Source organism: Bos taurus, chromosome 23 (assembly GCF_002263795.3).
Source record: "Bos taurus isolate L1 Dominette 01449 registration number 42190680 breed Hereford chromosome 23, ARS-UCD2.0, whole genome shotgun sequence".
NCBI lineage: Eukaryota > Metazoa > Chordata > Mammalia > Artiodactyla > Bovidae > Bos > Bos taurus.
In genome coordinates, this window is record NC_037350.1 from 7,703,116 (window position 1) to 7,726,009 (window position 22,894).

The 22,894-nt window shown below is 56.5% G+C and overlaps 2 protein-coding genes across 6 annotated transcripts; one reads left to right on the plus strand and one right to left on the minus strand.

Moving 5' to 3' along the window:
- Positions 1 to 9,828: 9,828 nt before the first annotated feature.
- On the minus strand, positions 9,829 to 17,055 carry BAK1 (BCL2 antagonist/killer 1). Of its 4 annotated transcripts, none has more exons than XM_059880315.1 (6): positions 16,802 to 17,055; positions 13,991 to 14,070; positions 12,988 to 13,123; positions 12,536 to 12,679; positions 11,291 to 11,471; positions 9,829 to 11,171 (listed from the first exon to the last, which is right to left on the minus strand). In XM_059880315.1, the coding sequence occupies exons 2-6, from the start codon at positions 14,058 to 14,060 to the stop codon at positions 11,067 to 11,069; spliced, it is 636 nt and encodes a 211-aa protein (XP_059736298.1). In that variant the 5' UTR covers positions 14,061 to 14,070; positions 16,802 to 17,055; the 3' UTR covers positions 9,829 to 11,066. The 4 variants fall into 4 exon arrangements, with proteins under 4 accessions (XP_059736298.1, XP_005223298.1, XP_015315211.1 ...); XM_005223241.5 differs by lacking the exon at positions 16,802 to 17,055 and adding an exon at positions 15,967 to 16,203; XM_015459725.3 differs by lacking the exon at positions 16,802 to 17,055 and adding an exon at positions 14,732 to 15,920.
- Positions 17,056 to 17,123: 68 nt separating this feature from the next.
- GGNBP1 (gametogenetin binding protein 1) lies at positions 17,124 to 22,373 on the plus strand. 2 transcript variants are annotated; one of them, XM_024983599.2, is made up of 6 exons: positions 17,124 to 17,749; positions 18,576 to 18,688; positions 19,083 to 19,177; positions 19,349 to 19,487; positions 20,446 to 20,585; positions 22,123 to 22,373. In XM_024983599.2, the coding sequence occupies exons 1-6, from the start codon at positions 17,292 to 17,294 to the stop codon at positions 22,171 to 22,173; spliced, it is 996 nt and encodes a 331-aa protein (XP_024839367.1). In that variant the 5' UTR covers positions 17,124 to 17,291; the 3' UTR covers positions 22,174 to 22,373.
- Positions 22,374 to 22,894: the final 521 nt, after the last annotated feature.

Genomic DNA, 22,894 nt, shown 5'->3' on the forward strand with positions numbered 1-22,894 from the left:
GAAAGAGAGAGAGAGCGCGCACGCACGTGGGAGAAAGAGTCGGTGAGAGAGCTCTTTGCCTCCTCCTTTTACGTTTTTTTCCTCCACCTGGGCCTGCCCTATGCAAATTGGGCTTAGCCAGGACTGCTGTTTGTTCTGCCTGAAGTCTTCACTCTGGTCCTTGGACCTCCCTTTGACCTTCCTTGTCTTTTAGCCACCGCCATTTTGGACTCCTTTTCCCTATTCTACCTACCTAACATTTCCCACAGAACTAATAGATGATTTTTGTTTTAAGTTGCTAAGCTTTGGGATAGTTTTGTTACGTAGCAATAACTACCTGATACATGGTTATTGGTTATGAATGTACATTTTTTAAAGATTAGGAAAGGACTAGACAAATGTTAAGAAAAATGAATTGTGGTGATTTTTAGTTTTTTCTTCTGTTATCCCTAATAACTATGTTTCCCAGTTATAATAAAAAGAAAGCAGAATAACATAACGGTAAAGATCATAGACCTCAGAGAAATCTTAGGTTCTAATATGTTAACTAAAAAAGATGCACAACGTGAGAGTTACAAGTTAAGTTTTATTTGGTTCAAAATGAGGACTGCAGCCGACAGCACCTCAGATAGCTCTGAGAAACTGCTCCAAAGAGGTAGTGATGGAAAGGCAATATATATGATTTTGGTGAAGGGGGAGTTCAATACAATCAAGCACTTATTTTATTCATACAAAAAGTTATCTGCTAGTCACGAGGAGCTGATGTCATCATGAAGGGATTTAGTGCTTCTCCAGATACGAGGAGTGTAAGAGGGTCATGAAATCAGGGCCTGAAAATATGGTGGTGGGTTAGTCCCTAAGTCGTGTCCGACTCTTGGACTCTTGCGACCCCACTGACTGTAGCCTGCCTAGCTCCTCTGTCTATGGGATTCTCTAGGGAAGAATACTGGAGTGTGTTGCCATTTCCTTCTTCAGGGGATCTTCCCAACCCAGGGATCAAATCCGGGTCTCCTGCATTGAAGGCAGATTCTTTACCAACTGAGCTATAAGGGAAGCCCAAATGAGGAGATGCAAGGGGAAATCAGTTCCTGAGAATATGTAACTATCTGAAGTCTTGTTTCACCAATTTCTCTGGAGCACAATGTGCCTCACTCTCCACACTGAACTCCCTTCCGGGTGTGTTGAAAGTCAGCAGCCGCAGCAGCACAGGATTCAGTCTCTGCAGAAGCAGCTGACAAATGCCCTTGTTGTTCAGTCACAGGCAAATACCCTTGGCAAGTGCTAGTTTGTAGTATGCTTGTTTTTTTCACTCAGACTCTGGGAGAGTTACTTAGTCATCCTAAACCTCAATTTCTCTATCTTCTAAATGGGTATATTTCATAAAGTTGTGAAAATTAAACAAGATAAACTATATAAAGAATATAGTATGTACATGTACATATAATGTGTATTTTGGCCCCATCACTTCATGGCAAATAGAAAGGGAAAAAGTGGAAGCTGTGACAGATTATATTTTCTTGGGCTCAAAATCACTGTGAACAGTGACTGCAGACATGAAATTAAAAGACATTTGCTCCTTGGAAGGCGCAAACCTAGGTTTGTCTATGGCAAACCTAGACAGTGTATTAAAAAGCAGAGACATCATTTTGCTGACAAGGGTCTGTATAGTCAAAGCTATGGTTTTTCCAGTAGTCATGTATGGATGTGAGAGTTGGACCATAAAGAAGGCTGAACGCCAAAGAATTGATGTTTTTGAACTGTGGTGCTGGAGAATTCTTGAGAGTCCCTTGGACTGCAAGGAAATCCAACCAGTCAATCCTAAAGGAAATCAACCCTGAATAGTCACTGAAAGGGCTGATGCTGAAGCTGAAGCTGAAGCTTTAATAGTCTGGCCACCTGCTGAGAAGAGCTGACTCATTGGAAAAGCCCCTGATGCTGGGAAAGATTGAAGGCAAATGGAGAAGGGGGTGGCAGAGGATAAGATGGTTGGATGGCATCACCAACTCGGTGAACATGAATTTGAGCAAACTCCAGGAGATAGTAGAGGACAGAGAAGCCTGGCATGCTGCAGTCCATGGGGTTACAAAGAGTTGGACATGACTTAGCGACTGAACAACAACAGCAATGTATCAGACACGTAATAAAAACTCAGATTTTATCATTAATAATAGAATATTTTTGAAGATTACAATGAGGTCCTATTTTTTTGATTAGCAGTATTGATGAAATTCAGTAGCTTCAACTTAAAGTTTCTACCCTTAAATCATATACATGACAAGACAAATACAAATACTCAAGCTAAATTCCATTCCCTTCTGGTTTATAGAGCCTTCATGGTACTCAGTAAATGTTTGTTGAGTGAGTGAAAGAAAGCATGAATTCTTATTTTGTTTTACATTTAGAGGGACTGGCCCAAAAGCTATGTAAGAGGCAGACTGAAGACTTATACCCAGATCCCAAAACTTAAAATGAAATGCATTTCCTAACTAGTGGTTAAAAACCTAATGGTTAAAACCATTAACCTTACATAAGATCTAAAGAACTGGAGATCTATATATATCCCTTATATATCTGAGAGATACCCAAGGAAAAATGAGACTTCCTGATTTAGCTTACAATTCAGGATTAAATACCATCTTGTAAGTTTATTTAAATTTTTAAAAAATTAATTTATTTCTTTGGCTGTGTCAGGTCTTAGCTTTGGCATGCTGGAATTTCGATCTTGGTTGTGGCATGTAGGCTTTAGTTTTCTGAGCAGGGATCAAATCTGGGCCCTCTGCACTGTGGCTCAGAGTCTTGGCCACTGGATCACCAGGGAAGTCCCTAAATGCCATCTTAAAGGGGAAAGGGGAGGGCTTATATAGGCCTCTCAGGGGAGAGTAAATGACTTTTAAGGAAGATAAATGGGCCCTTAGGAGAAGAGATGGGAGATATGACAGTTTGTGACAAAGTTTGTCTGATACAACGTGGACTTCAAGTCTCCTTTTTGAAGATAAATAAGTCTTCTCTGGTTGATGAAACTCCTGGGAGGGGAATCTATGACAATTCATCTAAAGGAGGATCTGTCTTTAGACAGATGGGGGGATTCAGAGAAACCCTTTCCCTGCATTTGCTGTTTTTCAAATGCCTACAGCTCAAAATATACCAAAGTGTCATATTTTGAAGTCAAAAGTATGTCCTTCTGATGTCAAAGTATGAAGAAGCATGTTGAAACAAAGAAAGGAGGTGGGTGGGGAACAGATCCCGTGAAATGTGGATTGGGGCACAGGGAGGAAGTGGGAGGGGCTTTGAAGACCGCAGCACTGGGACCGTCAGGTAGGAGTCAGAGGAAAGGGAAGGTCTCAAACGCCTGTCTGTTCCCTCCTCTGAGAAGCCTCCTTGGCTCACCCCCAGACCTGGCTTAATGCACCTCCTCCAGGACCCCACGGCCCTGCCCTGACACTTCTCACTTGAGTCATCATCACTGCTCGGCACCTCCTCCTTTGCGTGGAAGCTCCTGAGGATAGAGAGACACTGACTTCCCAGTGCCTCCACCAGGGATCGGCAAAGAGGAGGCCAGCGTGATGAGCAGAGTGGATCCAGTGGATTTGAAGTAGGGATTCGACATGGAGAAGACAGTGTTTTGTGAAGTGTGGTGGTGGGATTGAGTGGAGTAGGACCCAAGGAAGGGCCACTAGCTAAACTTGGAACATGGAGGATACACCCCGGGCCGTGGCAGTGGGACTGGGAAGGCAGAGATGGGGCGGTGAGGAGCAGAGATGCTCCAGGTGCAGTGCTGACTCAGGGCAGCCATGGGTGCAGCGGAGCTCCCACATACGAAGCTGTGTGCCTGGAGGGCCCTGGGCAGCAGGGAAGAGGCGTCTCCCATGGACAAAATCCTTCTGGGTTTCCCCCTGACAGGCACCGAGGCCGAGACAAATCCCATAGCATCACACAGTGTGGAAACTGGCTTTCTGATATTGTGATTTGTAATAAGAAATACATCTTTGGTTTTTGTCCTTATTCCTGGCACTGAATGCCTAAAACCCTTGACATTTCCTAAGTGGTATAAGAGCGATATATTAAGGTGCATTTTTTTAAAGGTGCATTTTGTTATTCATAACAAGGCCCTTTCAGCCACATCTGAGTTTATGTTAATCAGGTGACTTTTGGGAAGCCCCTACAGATGGGGGCAGGGTGCCAGGGGAACCAACTGTGATTGGAGAGTTGGAACTTTCAGCCCCGTCCTCCCATCCTGGAGAAGGGGAGAGGGGTTGGAGGTTAAATTAGTCACTAGTAGTCGTGTAATGAAGCTTCCATAAGAATTTCTGAGCCATGAGGTTTGGGAGAGCTTCCTGGTTGATGATCACCTGCCAGGAGGGTGGCACACCCCAAACTCCACGGGGACGGAAGCTCTTGTGCCCTGGACTTTTCCAGACCTGGCCCCAAGTATCTCTTCATCTGCTTGTTCATTTGTATCTTTTATTTTTAGATATTTACTTATTTGGCTGAGCCGGGACTTATTTGCAGGAGGTGGGATCTTCTATCTTAGCTGTGGCAAGTTAACCTTTAGTTGCAGCGTGTGGGATCTAGTTCCCTGACCAGGGACTGAAGCCAGACACCCTGCATTAGGAGTGTGGCATCTTAGCCACTGGACCACCAGCTAAGTCCCCACTTGTATCTTTTAATATCCTTTGTAATAAACTAGGAATCCATTTTTTAAAATGAATTCTTTTTTAAAAAAAGCATCATTTATTGGACCGCCCCAGGTCTTAGTTACTGCATACGGGATCTTTAGGTGAGATGTACGAATTCTTAGTTGTGGCACGTGGAATCTAGTTCCCTGACAGGGGATTGAACCTGGGCCGCCTACTTTGGGAGCCTGATGTCTTAGCCACAGGACCACCACAGAAGTCCCGAAACTAATTAATCTAGTAAGCAAGCTCTTTGCTGAACCATTCTAGCAAATGGATCCAACCAGAGAAAGGGGTTGTTGGAACTTCTGATCTATAGCTGGTCTGTCAGAAGCATCCGAACTTCTAATTGGCCTTTGAGGTGGGGGTCAGAGTAGTCTTCAGGGACTGAGCCCTTAACCTGTGGGATGTGATGCTATCTCCAGGTTGACAAGTGCCAGATTTGAGTTAAACTACAGGACACATAGCTTTGCCGGGGAAAGAGAAAACAAGGTCAGTAAGAGAAGCAGCCACGCCCCCCGAGCCTCACCTCATCAGGAGGAGGTGAGCCAGGCTGGTGGCAGCTGGTCCTGCTTTACAGCGTGCCCTCCAGCCAGAGGGCTTCATGCCATCACTCTGCCCTTGTATGGAGCTGGCATGGGAAAGCAGCCTTGTTGGTGAAGGAACACCAGGCTGCTTGGCACCGCACACAGTCTAGATTCAGGGAGCCAGCCCATTACAGGAATTGTCTGAGGATGCTGGTAACTGGATACCTCTGGCCTGTGAATATTACCAGGTTCCTAACCAGCCAAGGAGGGGAGCACAGAATACTCCGATTAGCCCCCAGTCCAGTGGTCAGCTGAACTTGGATGTGGCTCCTGTCACTGGCAGAAGGAAGGAGGGGGTTAATTCAAGCCAGTTCCATTGTTCAGGCCAGCCAAGGTCATGTGAAAATAATCTTGTCTGTTACACTACACATCACAACCTGCGGACTCTGCCACCTCACCAGGACTGGATTTGGATTTAGCCTGCACGCAGCCCTTCTCACAGGAAATGGCAACCCACTCCAGTGTTCTTGCTTGGAGAATCCCAGGGACGGGGGAGCCTGGTGGGCTGCCGTCTATGGGGTCGCACAGAGTTGGACACGACTGAAGCGACTTAGCAGCAGCAGCAGCAGCAGCCCTTCTCACACACAGCCTACTAGTTGCGTTACTCAGGTTCCTGGAAATCTTCTTTTTCAGTAGACATGGGAACCCACCTCCCAGAGCCCAGCCCAGTGCTGCCTGTGCCTGGATTCACAACATCCACAGTTCAGAGATGCTGGCCATGTCAGATTCAGCTGGTGGGGTCCTCCTGGGGATTAAACAAGAAAATGTTCTCACTCTTGAGGAAGCCTAACCGTCTGCTAGAAATGATTTGGAGAAATTGCTCTCCGTAGGGTCAGAGGTCAGGTCAAACAGGGGTCAAGTCAAAATATGAGCAGGCTGGTGAGCCCAGCTTCCATGCAGCCAATCATCACAAAAGGAAGAGTTGGTTAAGTGGAGCTGAGTGGTATATTCATTTCCATGTTGATTTCAACATGGATGCCCACTCTGGTGTTACCCTGCCCCCCAGCGCAGGAGCACACTCAAATACTCAAAGGCATCCACTGGTGCCTGCTTACATTCGCTGCCAAATCCCACCCTTCCGGTGGAAAGGGATTCTCTGGCTTTCGTCTCTTCAGCTATTGACTTTTTCAGAAAAGTCCAATTTCTGCCCATCACTTGATCTTGGTCTTGTGAGGCTGCTCTTCTTTTGATTCATTTATACACTTTGCCAGGGATCTGCTTCTGGTCAGGGGCTCAACAGCCCAGACTACTTCTTTTTGGTCTTAATACCTAGTAGACTGAATCTCTCATCTTCCCCCATTTTTATACCCCAGAATGGGGGAGCCTGGTGGACTGCCGTCTATGGGGTCGCACAGAGTTGGACACGACTGAAGCGACTTAGCAGCAGCAGCAGCAGTCTGGTGTTCACCTTTCTAATGTGTTTGGCAATTGGTGATCACATCCCATAACCTGGGTTTTGCTAATTTTTTGGTCCTGGACATTTAAAAACCTCTGGCGATCTCGCATAATGCCATTCTCTCTCTCTCTCTCTCTTTCACACACACACACACACACACACACACAATCTGTTCCGCTTAGAATGAACTAAATCAGATTTACAAGTGTCTTTGATCTGGACCTCTACATCCTTGGTGTGCACAACTGGAGCAGGATATGGTTGTTTTATTTATTTTAATTAATGAATTAATTTTAATTAATTTTAATGCCATTCAGATGGTTGGGCTTCTCCAGTGGCTCAGAGGGTAAAGAATCCTCCTGCAGTGCAGGAGACCTCAGTTCAGTCAGTTCAGTCACTCAGTCGTGTCCGACTCTGCAACCCCATGAAATACAGCACGCCAGACTTCCCTGTCCATCGCCAACTCCCGGAGTTTACCCAAACTCATGTCCATCGAGTCAGTGATGCCACCCAGCCATCTCATCCTCTGTCGTCCCCTTCTCCTCCAGCCCCCAATCCTTCCCAGCATCGGGGTCTTTTCCAATGAGTCAACTCTTCACATGAGGTGGCCAAAGTACTGGAGTTTCAGCTTCAACATCAGTCCTTCCAATGAACACCTAGGACTGATATCCTTTAGGATGGACTGGTTGGATCTCCTTGCAGTCCAAGGGACTCTCAAGAGTCTTCTCCAACACCACAGTTCAAAAGCATCAAATTCTTCCGCGCTCAGCTTTCTTCACAGTCTAACTCTCACATCCATACATGACAACATCTATTCCTGGGTTGGGAAGATCCCCTGGAGGAGGGCATGGCAACCCACTCCAGTATTCTTGCCTGGAGAATTCCATGGACAGAGGAGCCTGGCGGGCGGCAGTCCATGGGGTTGCAAACAGTCTGACACGACTGAGCAACTAAGCGTGCGCCTCTGCGTGCACACACGCACACACACGCACACACACACACGCACACACACACAGATGGTTAGGTCAAAAAAACTTGTTCAAACAACGTACCAAGCGGTTTAGGCAAAGGAAGGATTTTCTCATTTGGATGGACAGCCAGTGACCTAAAATAAACTTTATTTTTTAATAAATTTATTTATTTTAATTGGAGGCTAATTACTTTACAACATTGTAGTGGTTTTGCCATACACTGACATGAATCAGCCACTGGTGAAGGTAAACTAGCAAACTCAGGAAGGTACGCTTGGGGTGGGGGTGGGGAGGCAGGCACTGGTGCAAGGCGGGGCAGGAATTTATACTGACCCTGCACAACTGAGCGGGTGACAGTTTTTCCTTCCGCGGGCAGGCTGCACTGCCTCTTCTCAGTGGTACCACAGACCAAGGAGTCTAGACCTCTCTGGAGGAGACGAAGCAACAGTTTCAGAAGAACCACAAATCTTGAGAATTTAACTTCCTTAATACCTACAATGGAGAAGGCAATGGCACCCCACTCCAGTACTCTTGCCTGGAAAATCCCATGGATGGAGGAACCTGGTAGGCTGCAGTCCATGGGGTCGCTCAGAGTCGGATACGACTGAGCGACTTCACTTTCACTTTTCACTTTCATGCATTGGAGAAAGAAATGGCAACCCACTCCAGTGTTCTTGCCTGGAGAATCCCAGGGACGGGGGAGCCTAGTGGGCTGCCGTCTATGGGGTCGCACAGAGTCGGACACGACTGAAGTGACTTGGCAGCAGCAGTAGCAATACCTACAAAGCCCATCTGCTCCCTGTACCCCAAGAGCCCCCTCTAAGAATGTATTTATATTTCTCTTTTGGCAATTTCATCTTGACAGAATACAGGGTGGCGTGGAAGCCTAGACACAGGCCAAAAGTTTTCCGGGCTGCGCCCCAGGCCTTTCAGAAGACCACGCAGCCGCCGCCACCGCCCACCCTTATTCCAACTTTCCGCCGGGATTGGGTGGTCGGTGCGCCCCGAGGCCCCGCCCATGAGAGGGCACGCTTGCGCGCCTGAGGCGGCCGCGGCCATCTTTGATCCAGGCAGTCCGCTCTCCTCCCGGCGTTCTCAGGGAGGTCGCGGTCGCGCGGTTCCCGCCTGCGCGGCGGGTAGGCGATCCCTGCCTCCCCACCTCGCCCTGTGGCTGACCTGTGCTGGAGACCAACGGCCCCGGCCCCCACCCCTCTGGGCTCCACGTGAAACCTCGAGCCAGTGTCGTGGCCAGTGCCAGCTCCCCGCCCTTTCTACCCGGTGACTCCGGGCAGGTACCTGAGTTTCCTTATCTGTAAAATGGGAGTTTAACAACCCTTCTCGCCACAGCTATACCTGCTGATTGTTGGGCACGTATGATAAATTCTCGGCATAAAGCTTCGCAGAGTGTGTTCCATAAAAACTGTCTACGAGCTTTTCCTGCAGAAAACTGCAAGGGGCCTTGTGGCCACCACCCTTCCAGCCACCACAGCTCGCAGGGGTCCCCTCTCAACGACTGCAGGCAGGACGTGGACTCTGAAGACGAAGTCGGAGGGCCCAGGGGATTGGCAAGATGCCCTCGGGGAAGTAAAAGAGAAGCCCGAGTCCTTTAGGACTTGCGTGTGACCCCTTTTGGAGAGGTGTCAGAAAACAGACCAGGGTGCCCGGGACTAGAAAGACTTCCTCGGTTTTGGAACATTTAAACGCCTCCGTGCTTGTTATTTTTATCACCCCTGGCTGCCTCCCCATAGGGACTCCCATGCAGCAGAGAACTCCTAGAATGAAAAGCCTTGTGTGTGTGCGAGCTGTGGGGGACAGGCCGAAGAGGGAGCCGGGATGCTGCGTCCCAGGTGGAGCCAAGCGTGGGTGGTGGTCCCCGGAAGGGAGAGTTCAGACCAGGCCTGTGGGGGTCCCCAGGCAAGGGCAGCTGCTCCAACAGCTGTGTAGCCAGAGCCTAGCAGTTTGGGGACCCCTGACTTCCTGTGGGAATGGGAAACTCGCCTGGAACCCCAAGAAATGAGGAAAGTTCCCAGAGAAGGGGGTAGCTAGTGGAAGGGGCCAAGGCCTTCTAGAGGGCTGGAGAAACACACCCAGCCCTCCACAGGGTTTTGGAGGCTCCAGAGGAGACCCGTCAGTAAAAACCAGGTGAAAGTCACTCATGCCCAGGTTCCCCCAGTCAGCCTGATGAAGAGAGGGGTAGTGGAGAAGACAAAAGGGATCAAGTCTGAGTGGGGGTTGCAGTTTATTTTCAGACACACTCAAGAGGGTGGGAGGTGGCCAGGCGGCTCCCTCTGCGTCCCCTCCCTGCATTTGGTTTAATCAAGAACTCCTCTCCCCTGACCTCTGAATCCCTCAGCTGTGCAAGATAGACGAGGCACTTGACCCCACCATCAGGAGGGGCTCAGGCAGGTGTGGGGTGCGGAAGGTAGAGGTTGGGGGCGGAGTTCAAGTATTCACAGTTCCCCTGTGCATACCCCCGGATTACACTGTGCCCAGGCCAGAAGGGAGGGCCCCAACCCTGGGGTTTCTAGTGGTGTTTCTAGCCCTTCTCTCACTCAGAAACTTCAAGATGCGCTCCCTACCCCTCCTTTCCCTGACAATGACAAACTGCAGTCCTAAACCCTGTAGCCCAGGTGAGGTGGGGACCCGGGCAGTGCACTCAGACGAGACCCCTCCCTTCCTCACCTGGAGTAGGTGGGTGTGGTGAGCTGCGCTTGTAGTGATGGGTGGGAGCAAGTGGTAACGTGGGGGGACAGAGGCCCTCAGGAGCTCTGGCCTGCACCCCACTCCACCCCACCCCGAATCCCTGAGAGTCCACCTGCAAAGTTAGTATGGGCCGGCCGGGTGGGGAAGAGGGTAGCAGGGGCTGGGGGGGAGCCGAGGAGCACCTTCCCCCGCACCTGGCCCCGCCCCGCCCCAGTCCTGTTCCCGGGGAACCTGATGCTTAGGAAAGGCCAGGACTGGGCTCCAGGCCCAGCTTTCAAGCTCAGCCTTCCAGAACTGCTAAATTCTGGGGAAGGGTAGAGCTACTAACCCCCACAGCCCAGCTGTCCTGGCTTTGGGCAGAGTGGTGGGAAGGAGGGGTTCCCTCCTAAGGGTATTATAAAAAGCTAAAACCGTTAACGACGACTTGGGAGAAGTGGTTCCCAGCTTCTTGCTTCCCCAAGTTATCAGTCTCCCCAGCACCGAGCAGACAGGGCTGAGGGGGTCCCAGAGAGCTAAGGGAGAGGCCACCGCCCCACTCTGAGAGGGGGTCGGTTAGCACCATGCAATGTTGGAGCACCCAGCAGTCTGATGGATGCCCCTGGGCAGGGGCGCTCCAAAGCTGGAGTGCCCACTTACTAAAGCTTCTGTGCTCTTAATGGGGGGCAGGGGGACACCCCTGTTAGAGAGGAGGTGAGAGGAGAAGCCGGGGTCAAAGTCCACAGAAGGGTCTCAGGACCCCAAAGGGCCCCTCCAGGAGTCATGACTTGAAGAATCTTCGTACCACAAACTGGCCCAACAAAACCACAGCCAGAACGATGGCTACGCTCTTGATGGGGCCGTTCCCCAAGTCCAGGGCTGCCACCTGCCAGGAGAGACAGGAGGGTCATGGGCGGAGGGTGCTGGTGGCTCCCGGGGCCAGGGTGGGGCTGGGAGGCGGGGCTCCAGTAGCAGGGAGAGGGTGACCAATGCTCAGGCACTCACCCAGCCACCCCTCTGCGCGATCCACCGGGCGATGGAGCGACGCAGCATGAAGTCGGCCACGAAGCGGGTCACCTGGCCCAGGAAGCCGGTCAGGCCGCGCTGGTAGACGTGGAGGGCCAGGCGGTAGCCAAAGCCCAGCAGAGCCACCACGCGGCCCCAGTTGATACCGCTCTCAAACAGGCTGCGGGCAGGGGAGATGCCGTTGCTGGAGACCCCTGGGGGGGCCTTCTACTTCCTTCCCCCTCCCATCCCTTTGGACCCCCCGTCCCCATCTCCTCCCTGCTGGAAAGCAAAAATGGCTTAGCCGTGAACTGGGGGGGCAGAGGCTGCCCCAGCCTGGCCTCGATCTGGGAAGAGCCCGTGTCCCTGTGAAAGGAGAAAGCTCAGAGGGCAGATGAGTGGGGCGCTGCTTCTGGGGCTCAAAGGTACACAGAATGTGGAGGGCAGAGCAGGTGGGTAGAGGCAGCAGGGAGATTACCTGTGGGTGCTGCTGCTGGCCTGGCAGCCCGGGACGGCAGAGAGAAAAGGACAGAAGAGGAGGTTAGGACAGTCTTGGAATCACAGCGGAGTTGGCGGTGGCCTCTAAGGACACAGGCAGGGTGTTCAGCTCTGAGCACTGATTCCATCTCCTGCTCCTGCCGTCACCCTCAGCCTCGAATCTACCCCGCGACTGACTTCCTTAATCCGCATGGTGACAACGGCTAACACCTCTAAGTGTGCACGCAATCCTAAGCGTATTCCCCCTAGTTTACGGACCAGGAGACTGAAAACTAGGATGTGTCATGAAGCCGGTAAATGGCGAAGCTAGGATTCGCCCAGGCTGCTGGTCTCTTGAGGCCAGATCTCAGCATCAGGAAGTCATTTTCAGGACCCGGTGGGCTGAAGCCAGGTCCAGCAACCATTTTTGTGTGAAATGTGGCTCCCAATCAGAACAACAGCTGTGTCCCAGCAGTGCTGGGGAGCTCTGGGAACACCCCCACTGCGAGCCCCACCCCACACACACAGTCCTGATCTACCAGCTCATGTTGGTATCAGGGCTTATGAAGGCTGTGCCCTTGTGTACAAAGATGAGGAGTCTGGGCTTAGAAAGAGAAAGACGGGGGCCCAAAGCCATGCGTGAGTTAACAGCAGAGGCAGGGACAGAAAACATGTCTCCTGACACCAGCAGAGAAGCTGTCTCCCGTTTCACGGGCAGGGCCTGGCGCGGTGGGGACAGCGCCGTGGAGGGGCGGTGGCCGGGGCTACCTGGACGCGATCTTGGTGAAGTACTCATAGGCGTTGTCTGCTGTTGGCTGCAGGTGCTGCAGCATGGCCTGGAACTCCGCATCGTAGCGCCGGTTGATGTCGTCCCCGATGACGGCGAGCTGGCGGCCCACCTGCCCCATGGTGCTGGAGGAGCGGGAGGCGGCCAGTGAGTTGGGGCCCGGGCTGGCAGCAAACCGCTCCTGCCTGAGATGCCCTGGCCTCGGGCGCCCCTCCTGGGAAGTCCTGACCGTGTGCTCAGACATGAGGGCTGGGCCCAGGCACAAGGGGCAGGCTGTGCTGAAAAGGGTGCCGGTTCTGGGATGGGAGCGGTGACCCGAATGCAAAAGGGCAGCAGCAGGAGAAGCCCCCAGGCTTGCTCAGCTGCCAGGACCAGCACGGTGACCCTGCCTGAGTCTCCGCTTCTCTCAGCACGTCCAGGGGCCGCAGCTCACCTGCTAGGTTCTGGGTGCAAGGTGACCATCTCTGGGTCAGTAGGCGCAGCCGCCCCCTCGGCCTCCTGTTCCTGCTGATGGCGGTAAAAGACGTAGCTGCGGAAGACCTCCTCGGTGTCCCGGGCCACCTGCTCCTCTGGGGACCAAAGCCGGGAGTCAGGGAGGAAGTGCTCTGGGGAGGAGGGTTCCCTCTGCTGGGGGACACACCTGTCCCACCTCTAGCCCTCAGGTGACACCTAGGGCTGACTCTGAGTAGAGCTGTCTTCTCACAGCAGCCTCGTGGAGGCGACCGCCCCGTTTACAGATGAGGAAACTGAGGCACGGTGTTTGCATAACTTGCGTGAGGTCATGTGGCTGGAGTGAGCAGTGTGGCCAGGATAGATTCCCAGGAGTTTGGGTCTCTGGCTTTTAGTGTCCAAGGCACCCGGCCGTATGGCTTGGCTTAGGGAACGGACTGCAGCCCAGGAAAGTCACATTGGGACATAGTGAGTGGCCTGGGATGGAACCCAAAGTCCAGGAAGCAGCCTGTGCTGGGTGGCAGAGCTGCCAGCCTTCCGGTGGTCCCCTTGGAAGAGGGCACTCTCTTCCTTCCTCCCCAGAGTCTAACAGCCCAGTCTCCCTGTTGAGCAGCCCTGATCAGGTGATAAGCTGCCTCACTTCCTTATTTCTCCAGCTGGGATAAGACAGCCCCGCCCCACGCCTTCCCTCCTGCTCACCCATCCTGCCCGGCTGCCCAGGAAGGGCAGGGTGTCCTCCTCAGACTCACCGCCCCCTCCCTCGGCCTCCACATGTCCTTCCCCACGCCGCTCCTGGGGCTTGGTCTTGCCGGCACCCCCGCTGGTGAGCCAGTGGGCCGCCCACACTGGGTGGGGAGGTGCTTTTCTCCTTTGTGCAAGGCGGGTAAACTGAGTTGGGCCCCTGGGACTGTCCAGGTCTGCTCTCGCCAACCTCCCAGCTGGCCCCGGTGGTTATGGGGTGGGTGAGGGGGCAGACAGACCCTTACCCGAGGTGGAGGAGGGGTCAGGCTCGTCGCAGTCCTGCCCGGGGGGACCTGGGCCTTGTCCGGAAGCCATTCCTCAGGTCCTGGGGAGAAAAGCAGCTTCAGTCTGTGCTGGGGGCAGATAGGAAAGCAGAGATGGGACCAGGGGCTCCGGCAGTCTGTGGAGGCGGGGAGGGCCCCCTCCCGAAAGACCCACTGACCCAAGAACTTATCACTTCACTGGCGGCTCTTCAAGGAAGACTGGGGCTGAGAAAGGCCAGGCAGCCAAGACTGCCCCCGCTGGGGACCAGCGCAGGCCCCGGGGCGGGGAGGCCACAGCAGTGCCCAAGCAGCTGTCTAGTCACGTCTTACCCTGTTCCTGGGCCGGGGAGGTGAGTTTCAGAGGCAGGGTTTCCTTCCGCTGCTGCTGGGGCCCTCTGAACCCTATCCAGTCCACACTCACCGCAGACTCACTACCTTCCAGCCAGTGACCCCTGAAGGCCGTCCCTGAAGGCCCCACTTCCCCTCCGGCTAGTCAGAGCATGCCTGTTTTCCAACTCGGACCTGTGGTGTCCTCCTCACACGTGCGGGAGGAGGTGTGGGACGCGGTGGGTAGCGTGGCAGGGTAGGCACCGTCATGCCCACTGCACAGGTGGGAAAACTGAGGCTCAAGGAACGCCCCGGGCCACAGGCCTTGTCAAGGCGTCAGGGTGACTGAATTTCCACACGTGTCCATGCTCTCCTCAGCGCTCAGGTCAGACTTACTTCCCAGTTGCCGGCGTCGGTCTCTGCCTTTGCCCCGCCTGCCTAGCAGGTGGCTGAGGAAACCACGTGTAGCCCTTGCCCTCCTGTCTCCAGCCCCCGTTTCCCTCCTTTTCCGGGTTCTGGCCACAGCCCCTGGCGGTTCAGTGAACCCTGGGCAGAGCAAGTGTTTCCTGGACATAAGCTGTTTCACTTTCAGTTTGCACCCTCCTCATTTCCCCGCACCCCAAAGCTGCCTCCATCACCCAGGCAGGAAGCCCCCTCCTCTCCCCACTCCGGAGGGCCCAGCCTGGGCCCAACACACAGGCCACCCTCTCCCCCCTGGGAGGGCCTGTGTAGCCCTCCTCCCTGGGAGGGCCTGTGTACGCCCTCCTCCCTGGGAGGGCCTGTGAACCGTTTACCCTACCCCGCTCAGGCCTGGGGCCATTTTCCAAAGGGCCTCAGGAGAAGGGTGGGGAGGGTCCACCTGTGCGCCCCACCTCTTCACTGCCAAGGGGGCAGGGACAGGGAGAAGGGACTCGCCCCTCCTGCAGCCCGCGGTCCCCCTCCTGCTTAAGACAGACCTTTGCCTGACACCCCGCATCCTAGAAGCTGCTTCCCAAACAAGGCGCCTTTCTCCCTCCCTTGGTACCCAAACGTGGTGCCCCCAGGACATCAGGGCTTAGGATGCTAACTGCACCTCAGCTCCCTCTCCCACTACCCCTGGGGCTCACGGCTGGGGATGAGGTGGAGCCTTGGAACCCGCCCCAGGGCCAGAGGCCTGAGCCGACCCGGGACTTCCTCTGCCCCCATCCAAGCGGCCTGACTTCCTGGTGGGGAGAGTCCGCTGTGCCCCACCTTTTGGGTTGGCCAGGCCCAGGATGCTGCTGGAGTTGGGGGGGAGGGGGCAGATCCCAACCTAGTCTTAGGACTCCTGGGGCAGCAGGAAGCACTGTGAATGGTCTCCCGCTGCCCTTGACCTTGACTCTGACCTCCACTCCCATCCCCTAGACTGCTAAAGAACCTGGCTCTTTGGCATGCAATTCTTGGGCAGCCAGGGCCAGGGCAAGAGGGCCGCCTCAGGGGCAGCCCGAGGGAGCCCCTGCTGGATAGGGCCACCATCGAGGGTTGGTGGAGCTGCCCGGGCAAGCTTCACAGAGGCATTCCTCTCCCCAGAGGGCTCCCCAGGGGCTCCCTGCCTCACCCCGGGCCTGGGGCTGCCCAGGGAAGGGGGCATGGGCAGGACTCTCCCAGCTTACCTCCCCGGACCCTGGCCCAGGCCCGGGATGGCCCAGCGGGGCGGAGGCCAGAGATCCTGAGGGGCCGGGGGCTGCTCCCAGGGTCGCGTCCCCAGGCCTGGCTTCCAGGAAGGGGAGTCAGTGGATCCCCGGTGTCTGGAGTGCAGCCTCTGCCGGTCCCAGCGCGGCCCTGGGGACCCACGGGGCTGCAGCGATCATAGAGGCGCCGGCGGCTCCCGGCTCCCATCAGCTCCCTCTAGAGGAAGTTGCTCAGTGGCCGCCGGATGCGAAGCCGCAGCCCCGTGGCCTGAGGCGGGTCTGGGCTCCGCAGGAGAAAGTGGCTTCCCCTCCTCCTCCCCCACGGCTTTTCCCCCACCCTGGTTCCCAGTCCTCATTCTTGATTTGTCCCCTGCTCCCTTCCATCAGTGCCAGCAAAACAGCCAGGATGGGGTGGTTCCTTGAGACCCACTGTGTGCCAGGCACTTTAAAAGCCCTTTGGACAGACTTCCTTTGGTGGTCCAGTGGCTAAGACTGTCCTCCTAATGCAGGGAGGTCTGGGTTCGATCCCTGGTCAGGGAACTAGAGCCCACACATAGCAACTAAGAGTTCACGTACTGCAACTCAGACACAGTGCAGCCAAATAAATAAATATTAAAAAAATAAATAAGAGCACTTTGGAACAACCCTGGGAAGTTGGTGCAGTGGGCCACACCCATCTTACAGGGGAACAAACTGAGACTCAGCTGATCTAAGGAACCTCTCCCAAGGTCACTGAGATGGGTTTATAATCAGGTCTCCGGGAATAATACTAAATTGAGATTCAGCGTGCAGTTAAGACTGTGCACCAGGCACCTACCTTGGTGGTCTCCACAGAGGAAATGTGACGTCCCCCTGACTGTGCCGGGCAGGTATGAAGAAAAGAGGGCACGGTGGGCCCGTGCCAGCTGGACGCTGAGAAGGGAGGGAAGGGGGAGGACAGCTGCCGGGGAATGAGTGCTTCCCAAGGACGGCAGCGGCTGCAGAGGGACAGGCGGGGAGGAGAAAGCCCTGGGCCACCACCCCATCCTCAGAGCTGGGGTTCCTCTGGACTCCTCTGCCTGCCCCCACCACTGTCTCCTGGGGCCTCCCCAACCCCCAAGCTCCCCCCACCCCAGCTGGCTCCCTAGGCCTCGTCAAAACCCCTGCACTGTCTGCCCCAACGAATCCCCCCTCCCCCCTCTGCCTTCTAGAACTCCTGGAAGTTTCCAACTGGAGGTTTTCAATTTGAAAACCCCCTTCTGTTCTTAAGCAGTTGGTCCTGTGGTGTCTGCTGCGGCCCCTCCCTCTGAGTCAGGGACCCTTTCAGGATGGAGGCCCCTGCTTCAAGCCCTCGACCCCGAATTTTGGGCCGCTCCTCCATGTTCTGCTTTTTCCGGAGGTTGGTGGGCAGCAAGCGCAGCCCGAAGAACTCAGACAGGGCCCTGCGGAGGGGCCAGTCGTGGCCCCTGAGGGGGCAGGACGCCGTCCCCTTGATGACCGACTGTCAGGGACGAGCCGGGAGGAGGGAGTCCAGGCCTCCCACCACGCTGCCCTTCGCCCGCCCTGGGGCCCTGCCGCAGCCAAGCCCCTCAGGGCTGGAGATGGGGGACCCTGGGGCCCAGACCTCCCCTCCAGCAGAGGTCCTGAGGGTCGTGGCTCAGGGCGTAGAGGTGAAGCCAGTCCTGCCCAGAGGAAGCCAGGAGGTGCTGGGCCACTTGTCTGAGCTGGAGGAGAGGGAAGAGGCGGCCACAGGGGAGGCCTCAGGGAATACGGGGACCTCAGAAAGGTGAGGGGCTGGGCCGCGAATGGAGGAGCTAGGGGGAGCCAGGGTGTCAGGAGGGAGGGGGACGTGGGCCTGAGGTTTGATGACCAGAACTGGGGAGGGACCAGGGGCTTCCCTGGTGGCTCAGCCAGTAAAGAACCCACCTGCAAGGCAGGAGACCCCAGTCTGATTCCTGGGTTGAGAAGATCCGCTGGAGAAGGGATAGGCTACCCACTCCAGTATTCTTGGGCTTCCCTGGTGGCTCAGCCGGTAAAGAATCCACCTGCAATGCGGGAGACCTGGGTTAGATCCCTCTGTTGGGAAGATCCCCTGGAGAAGGGAACGGCTACCCACTCCGGTATTCTGGCCTGGAGAATTCCATAGACTGTAAAGTCCATGGGGTTACAAAGAGTCTGACATGACTGAGTGACTTTCACTATCAGGAACGGACTCCTTGGGTGGGCAGAGGACTAGGTGGGCATGGTCGTTCACATCAAGGGTGGAGAGGGCAGAGGGAGGCAGAGACAGGGCTCCTCCTGCAAGTGAGGGGTTGTGTATAGGGGCACCAAAAGGACAAGGGCACAGGCCAGGGACGAGGAAGGGTGCGTGTGGGGTGAGCTGGGCCTCCCATCACTTCCCAGCTCCTTGCTGGGCCCCTCCCCTCCTCATCCCCCTCTCACCCCACTTTTGGGGGTATCATCTCCCTCTGTGAAGACCCCAGAGGGCAGAGCAGGGAGCAGGGGGGAGCAGGGGGGTGGAGGAGCTGAGCGGGGCTTCCACGGGGGTGTGGGACCTTCACCACCTCTCAGGCCCCACCTGCCACCCCCATCTGACTGTGCTCTGGGGTCAGGGGCCACTCTGCCCAGGCCTTGGCGGTGGAGCCGGGATGCGTGCGGAGGGCCGTGGGGCCACTGGAGTTCAGCCCCGAGGCCTTCACCAGGGAGGAGGAATGTCTGCTCGATGGTGAGTGCGGTGGCCACAGGCCCCGGGGGATGGCCAGGGCATCGGGCTGGGGGTGGGGGGGGCCTGGGGGACACGGGGCAGTCTGAGCGGAGCTGGATCCCAGCTACACTCGGTGCAGGTGTGAGGGCGGCAAGTCGCTCAGTCTTTGTGCATCTCAGTTTCCCCATCTGTAGAATGGGAGTGTGATAGCACCTCTGTCAGAGGGCCTTAGCAAGGATTAAGTGAGACGTTCTCTCTCCGTGAAGTGCCTAGAACTGTGCCTGGCACATAGCCAGCGTTTGCCAAAGGACACAAGGAAAGCTGGCCGTAGCTCAGCCCTCCCGATGGACCCGTGCTCCTCAGGCTGGGCCTCCACCCTTTGCTGTGGGCTCCCAGTGACCACTGCCCTCCACAGGTGACCCAAGGCTGGCCTCCTCCAAGGTGGGGGCAGCTCCCTGGAACCGCCTCCTCGGCTTGTACAAGCGGCTGCAGAAAGGGGCCATGGCCAAGGTCCGTGGGGCCCCGGCGCGAGGGGGCGGGCGGAGGCAGGGCTGGGCCCGGGAGAGTGCGTCCGTCTTGCCGCTCCTGCTTTCTGCTCGGGGGCCGGGGTCGGGGTGGGGCCCGGGCTCAGGTGCCCCCCTCACCTGCGGGATGGCCGTCCACCCTCAGTTCCCTCTCAAGGAAGGCCTGCCCCGAGAGGAGCCCGGCGAGGAAGAGGCGGCGGCGGCGGAGGAAGACAGCGCCCTCAAGCTCTGCGTGCCGGGCATCGTCACTCTCCAGTCCCCGCTGCATAAGGCCTTCAGGTCAACGGACACAGTGGGTGGGTGTGCCGCCCGTACCCCCTCACCCCGCCCCAGCCCCGCTTTGATGGAGCGGCTCTCGGATGCAACACCGGTTAACACCACCAGGGGGAAGCACAGGACTTAAAATGATCGCTCAGGCCGGCTGACCTGCGGGCGCCGGTCCCCAGAAGAAGCTGGGTGTGGGCCTGGGAGGCGGGGAAGGCTTGAGGGGTGGGGGGCGGGTTACGACAGGTACCGTGGCTCCTCCAGCAGCACCCTTTCCCAGCCAGAATTCTAACTCCTTCAGTGGCGCCCCCCTGCACCCCCAGTTTTCCCCTCAGGTGTGCACTTGCTGTGACGGTGCCCAGGGGACCCCCTCCTCCCATTGCAACCACCTCGCCACCCTGGTGGGGCGAGCAGATGGCTTAGTGGTAATGAATGACAGCCTCCAGTAAAGTCTCCATTGACATTTGCCTTACCACGAGCCAAACCCTCTCCTAAGCACTTTTCATGAAATACTGCATTCTGACTCTGAGGTCGGTCCTGTTATACCGTCTTCGCTTCCCTGTGAGATCACTGGGGCCCAGAGGGGTTAAGTAATTTGTCCATGATCACCTCGCTGGTCAGTGGCAGAGCTGGGGCTTGAACCCCCGTGGTTTGGGTTACTCCGGGTTGGTACGCTGGAATTGATGGCTGGGGGAGGCGGGGCGGGGTGAAGGAAATGTCTGCCCCTCGAATGAACACTGTCCCCCCCGGAGGCAGGTAAAGAGATTCACACTCGGGATGGGAGCAGGGAGCCCAGTGAGCATCCTGGGACAGGCTGGGCGGTGGGGAGGTGGAGTCTGGCGGGCTCCAGGGGCCCGACTTGGGGTGACCAGGGGCCACGCAGGACAGGGAGAGGTTTGGAGAGCTGGGGCCACTTCGTCTTCCTCAGATCCCCGGCAGGCTGCAGCTGCCCGCTCCTGCTTGTCCCATGCCCTTCTCTCTGGCTCTCAGGTTTTGTGGAGGCGGAGCTAAAGAAGCTTCTGGTCGTTCAGCGGGAGTCCCGCCTCTGGAAGATGGGCGGCTATGACGGCCGGGAGCTGCTGACCCAGCCAGAGATCACCCTGGAGGAGGCGGGCATCGTGGATGGCCAGGTACACCCACCCTCCCACCACCCCGCCCTGCTTGTGGGCCCGGGAGCCTGGGGCTGGAGACCTCCCCTCTCCGTAGGCTGCGGGCCCAGGCTCCAGCCACCCACGCACCCTGCTGGGCAGGAAGGGCACAAGTCCTTCTCCATGGTGGTCTCTCTGAGAGCAGGACCCCGGCCTCCTAAGCACACACTTCTCCATCTGGCTGGCTCTCACTTAGCCCAGAGCCCGTTGCTAAGGCGTCACTGCCGTGCATTTGCTGTGTGGTTCCGGGCAAGTCCCTCGCCCTCTCTGGGACTCAGTTTCCTCATCTCCACGAAGAGGGAGTTTATCAGGCGGCTTCACGGCTTTCTTGCGCCTCTGTCATTTGCATAAGGTCGCTCTTTTTCCGTCTCCCATTCACATCCACACTTCCTCCCACAAACACACACAGGCGCAGGTGAGTTGCCAGGGGTAACAATGGGGACCACCCCCAGCCCGCCCTCTTTGACGTTGGCCTTAAAGGTTAGGTCTGTCCAGGCTTCTCTGAGTGCACACTGATAGATCTGTTGATGACAAAAATGTGTCGATTTCCTTTCTGGGTTAATTTCCATTCATTCATCAGTTCACCCTTTCCTTCAGTGGACATCTGCCCCCTGCAGACTGTGCAAATCACAAAAGGAAGGAGCAAAGTCTGTAGTCTGTGACTTTGAATATGGGCTTTGGTGTCTTCACCTGGAAAGGGGGCCATTGGAAGATGAGATGAACTGAAGAGTGTGTGGCAGTCAACTGCAAAGGGCACTCCAGTGTCAGGGATTATGACTCACCTCTTGAGGGCCATGAATACCAGGAACCCTTGCTTCCCCCTCGTCCTGAGCCTTAGGCCATGCCACAGGGTGCCCCCGGGTGCTCTGGGGAGCCTCACCCTACACCACACAAGTCCTGTCTCTGGTAGGGCTCCTGCTTTTTTGCCTTTTCCTGCTGAACGGACCTCTCCTCCCCAGCGCCGTCCAGGGCCGCCCCCTGGGCTGGCCTGCCCTGTCCCGGGCGTCCCGGGCGGCACAGTCCTAGGGTTGCCTGAGCACACAGCGGGCCATCAGGGGGTTTCTGGATGGTGGCTCAGGCGGTGCCTCACCGGGGGCGGGGCAGCCTGCTGGGGGCGTGTCGAGGGGCCTGTCCTCATCACCACCCCCTGTCTCCTGGTCTGCCCTCAGGGACACCAGGCTGAGGGGGAAGGAAGCCAAGCCCCGGCCTTTGGGGAATGATGGGGCCCTGGGAGAGGGGCGCCGAGGCCGCAGAAGCAGCGCCCCGAGCTGGGGGTAGGGGTGCCGAGCCCCCTCGGCAGGGTGTCCAGGACAGAGGTGAGGGAGGGCTCGGGCCGGCTGGGGCTGCTCCCCCCAGGCCGCAGGGAGGCGGCTCTGGGTTGGTGGGCTGGGCCAGCTGCTGGCCCCTGGGGGCAGCTTTGGAAAGTGGTCTTGGGGTGCTCGTCTCTGGGGGTGCCGAGGAGGAAGAGGAGAGCTCAGAGACGCCAAGGCCTCCGCTTTCACCCACTTGCAACCCCCAGCACCTGCTTCTGGAGGAGATGGACGAAATGGGAAACTGGCCTCCAGAGTGAAGCCGGCGCCGCCCGGGGTCCCTGCAGGCGCGGAGGGACGGAGCCCCGCTTCTCAGGGCACCTCAAGGAGCCCCTGGGGCCAAGGAGTCTCAAGATAACCCGTGTCTGTGCATCTGCAGGGTGGGCCTGCCCGGCTGACTGCTCCCACTTGTCAAAGTCAGGCCTGTCACATTACTAATAAAACTCAGTTCGGCATTGGGCTCCTTGACTGTCTGTCTGCGGAGCCTGCCCCCTGTCCTGCACAAGCCTAGTGTACCGGAGTCTCGGTCTCTCTCGTCGGGGCCCACAGGCCCCAGGCCACCCCAGCTGCAGAGCCCCGGTCCCCATCTGAGCTGGAAGACGGCAGGTCTGGTGCACCTGACCGCGGTGGGGAAGGACCTGGGGCACCAAGGCCTGCAGGCCCTGACTTCCCTTCCTCCTGAGTTCCCAGGCCCGGCGTGGGGCCTCCTGGGAGGATCCGGGAATTCTCCAGCAGGAAGTCCCTGCCCAGCCGGCACGGGGACAAAGCCAGGAAAGCAGACCGTGGGGACCTGCCCCAGGGGCCGGGCTGGGGCAGGTGAGGGGCCCCTGGGTAAGTGGAGGTATGCCACAGCGGTGCGGGGCCAGGCCCCACCCTGCTGCCCTGGTCAGGGCCCACTCTGCCAAGCGGAGTGCTGGGCACCTCTGGGGACCCTGGGTGTAGGGAGATCCAGACATCTAGAAGAAGACATTCCTCCAGCTC

Excerpts from the sequence above, each read along its gene's own strand:
- BAK1 (XM_059880315.1), bottom strand. The coding sequence starts at position 14,060 with ATGGCTTCCGGACAAGGCCCAGGTCCCCCCGGGCAGGACTGCGACGAG. Across the intron at positions 13,124-13,990 it reads TGACCCCTCCTCCACCTCGG|AGGAGCAGGTGGCCCGGGAC; the intron begins GTAAGGGTCTGT and ends TTTGGTCCCCAG. Across the intron at positions 11,472-12,535 it reads TTCACCAAGATCGCGTCCAG|CCTGTTTGAGAGCGGTATCA; the intron begins GTAGCCCCGGCC and ends CCCTGCCCGCAG.
- GGNBP1 (XM_024983599.2), top strand. The coding sequence starts at position 17,292 with ATGGAGGCCCCTGCTTCAAGCCCTCGACCCCGAATTTTGGGCCGCTCC. Across the intron at positions 18,689-19,082 it reads GGAGGAATGTCTGCTCGATG|GTGACCCAAGGCTGGCCTCC; the intron begins GTGAGTGCGGTG and ends TGCCCTCCACAG. Across the intron at positions 19,178-19,348 it reads AGAAAGGGGCCATGGCCAAG|GAAGGCCTGCCCCGAGAGGA; the intron begins GTCCGTGGGGCC and ends TTCCCTCTCAAG.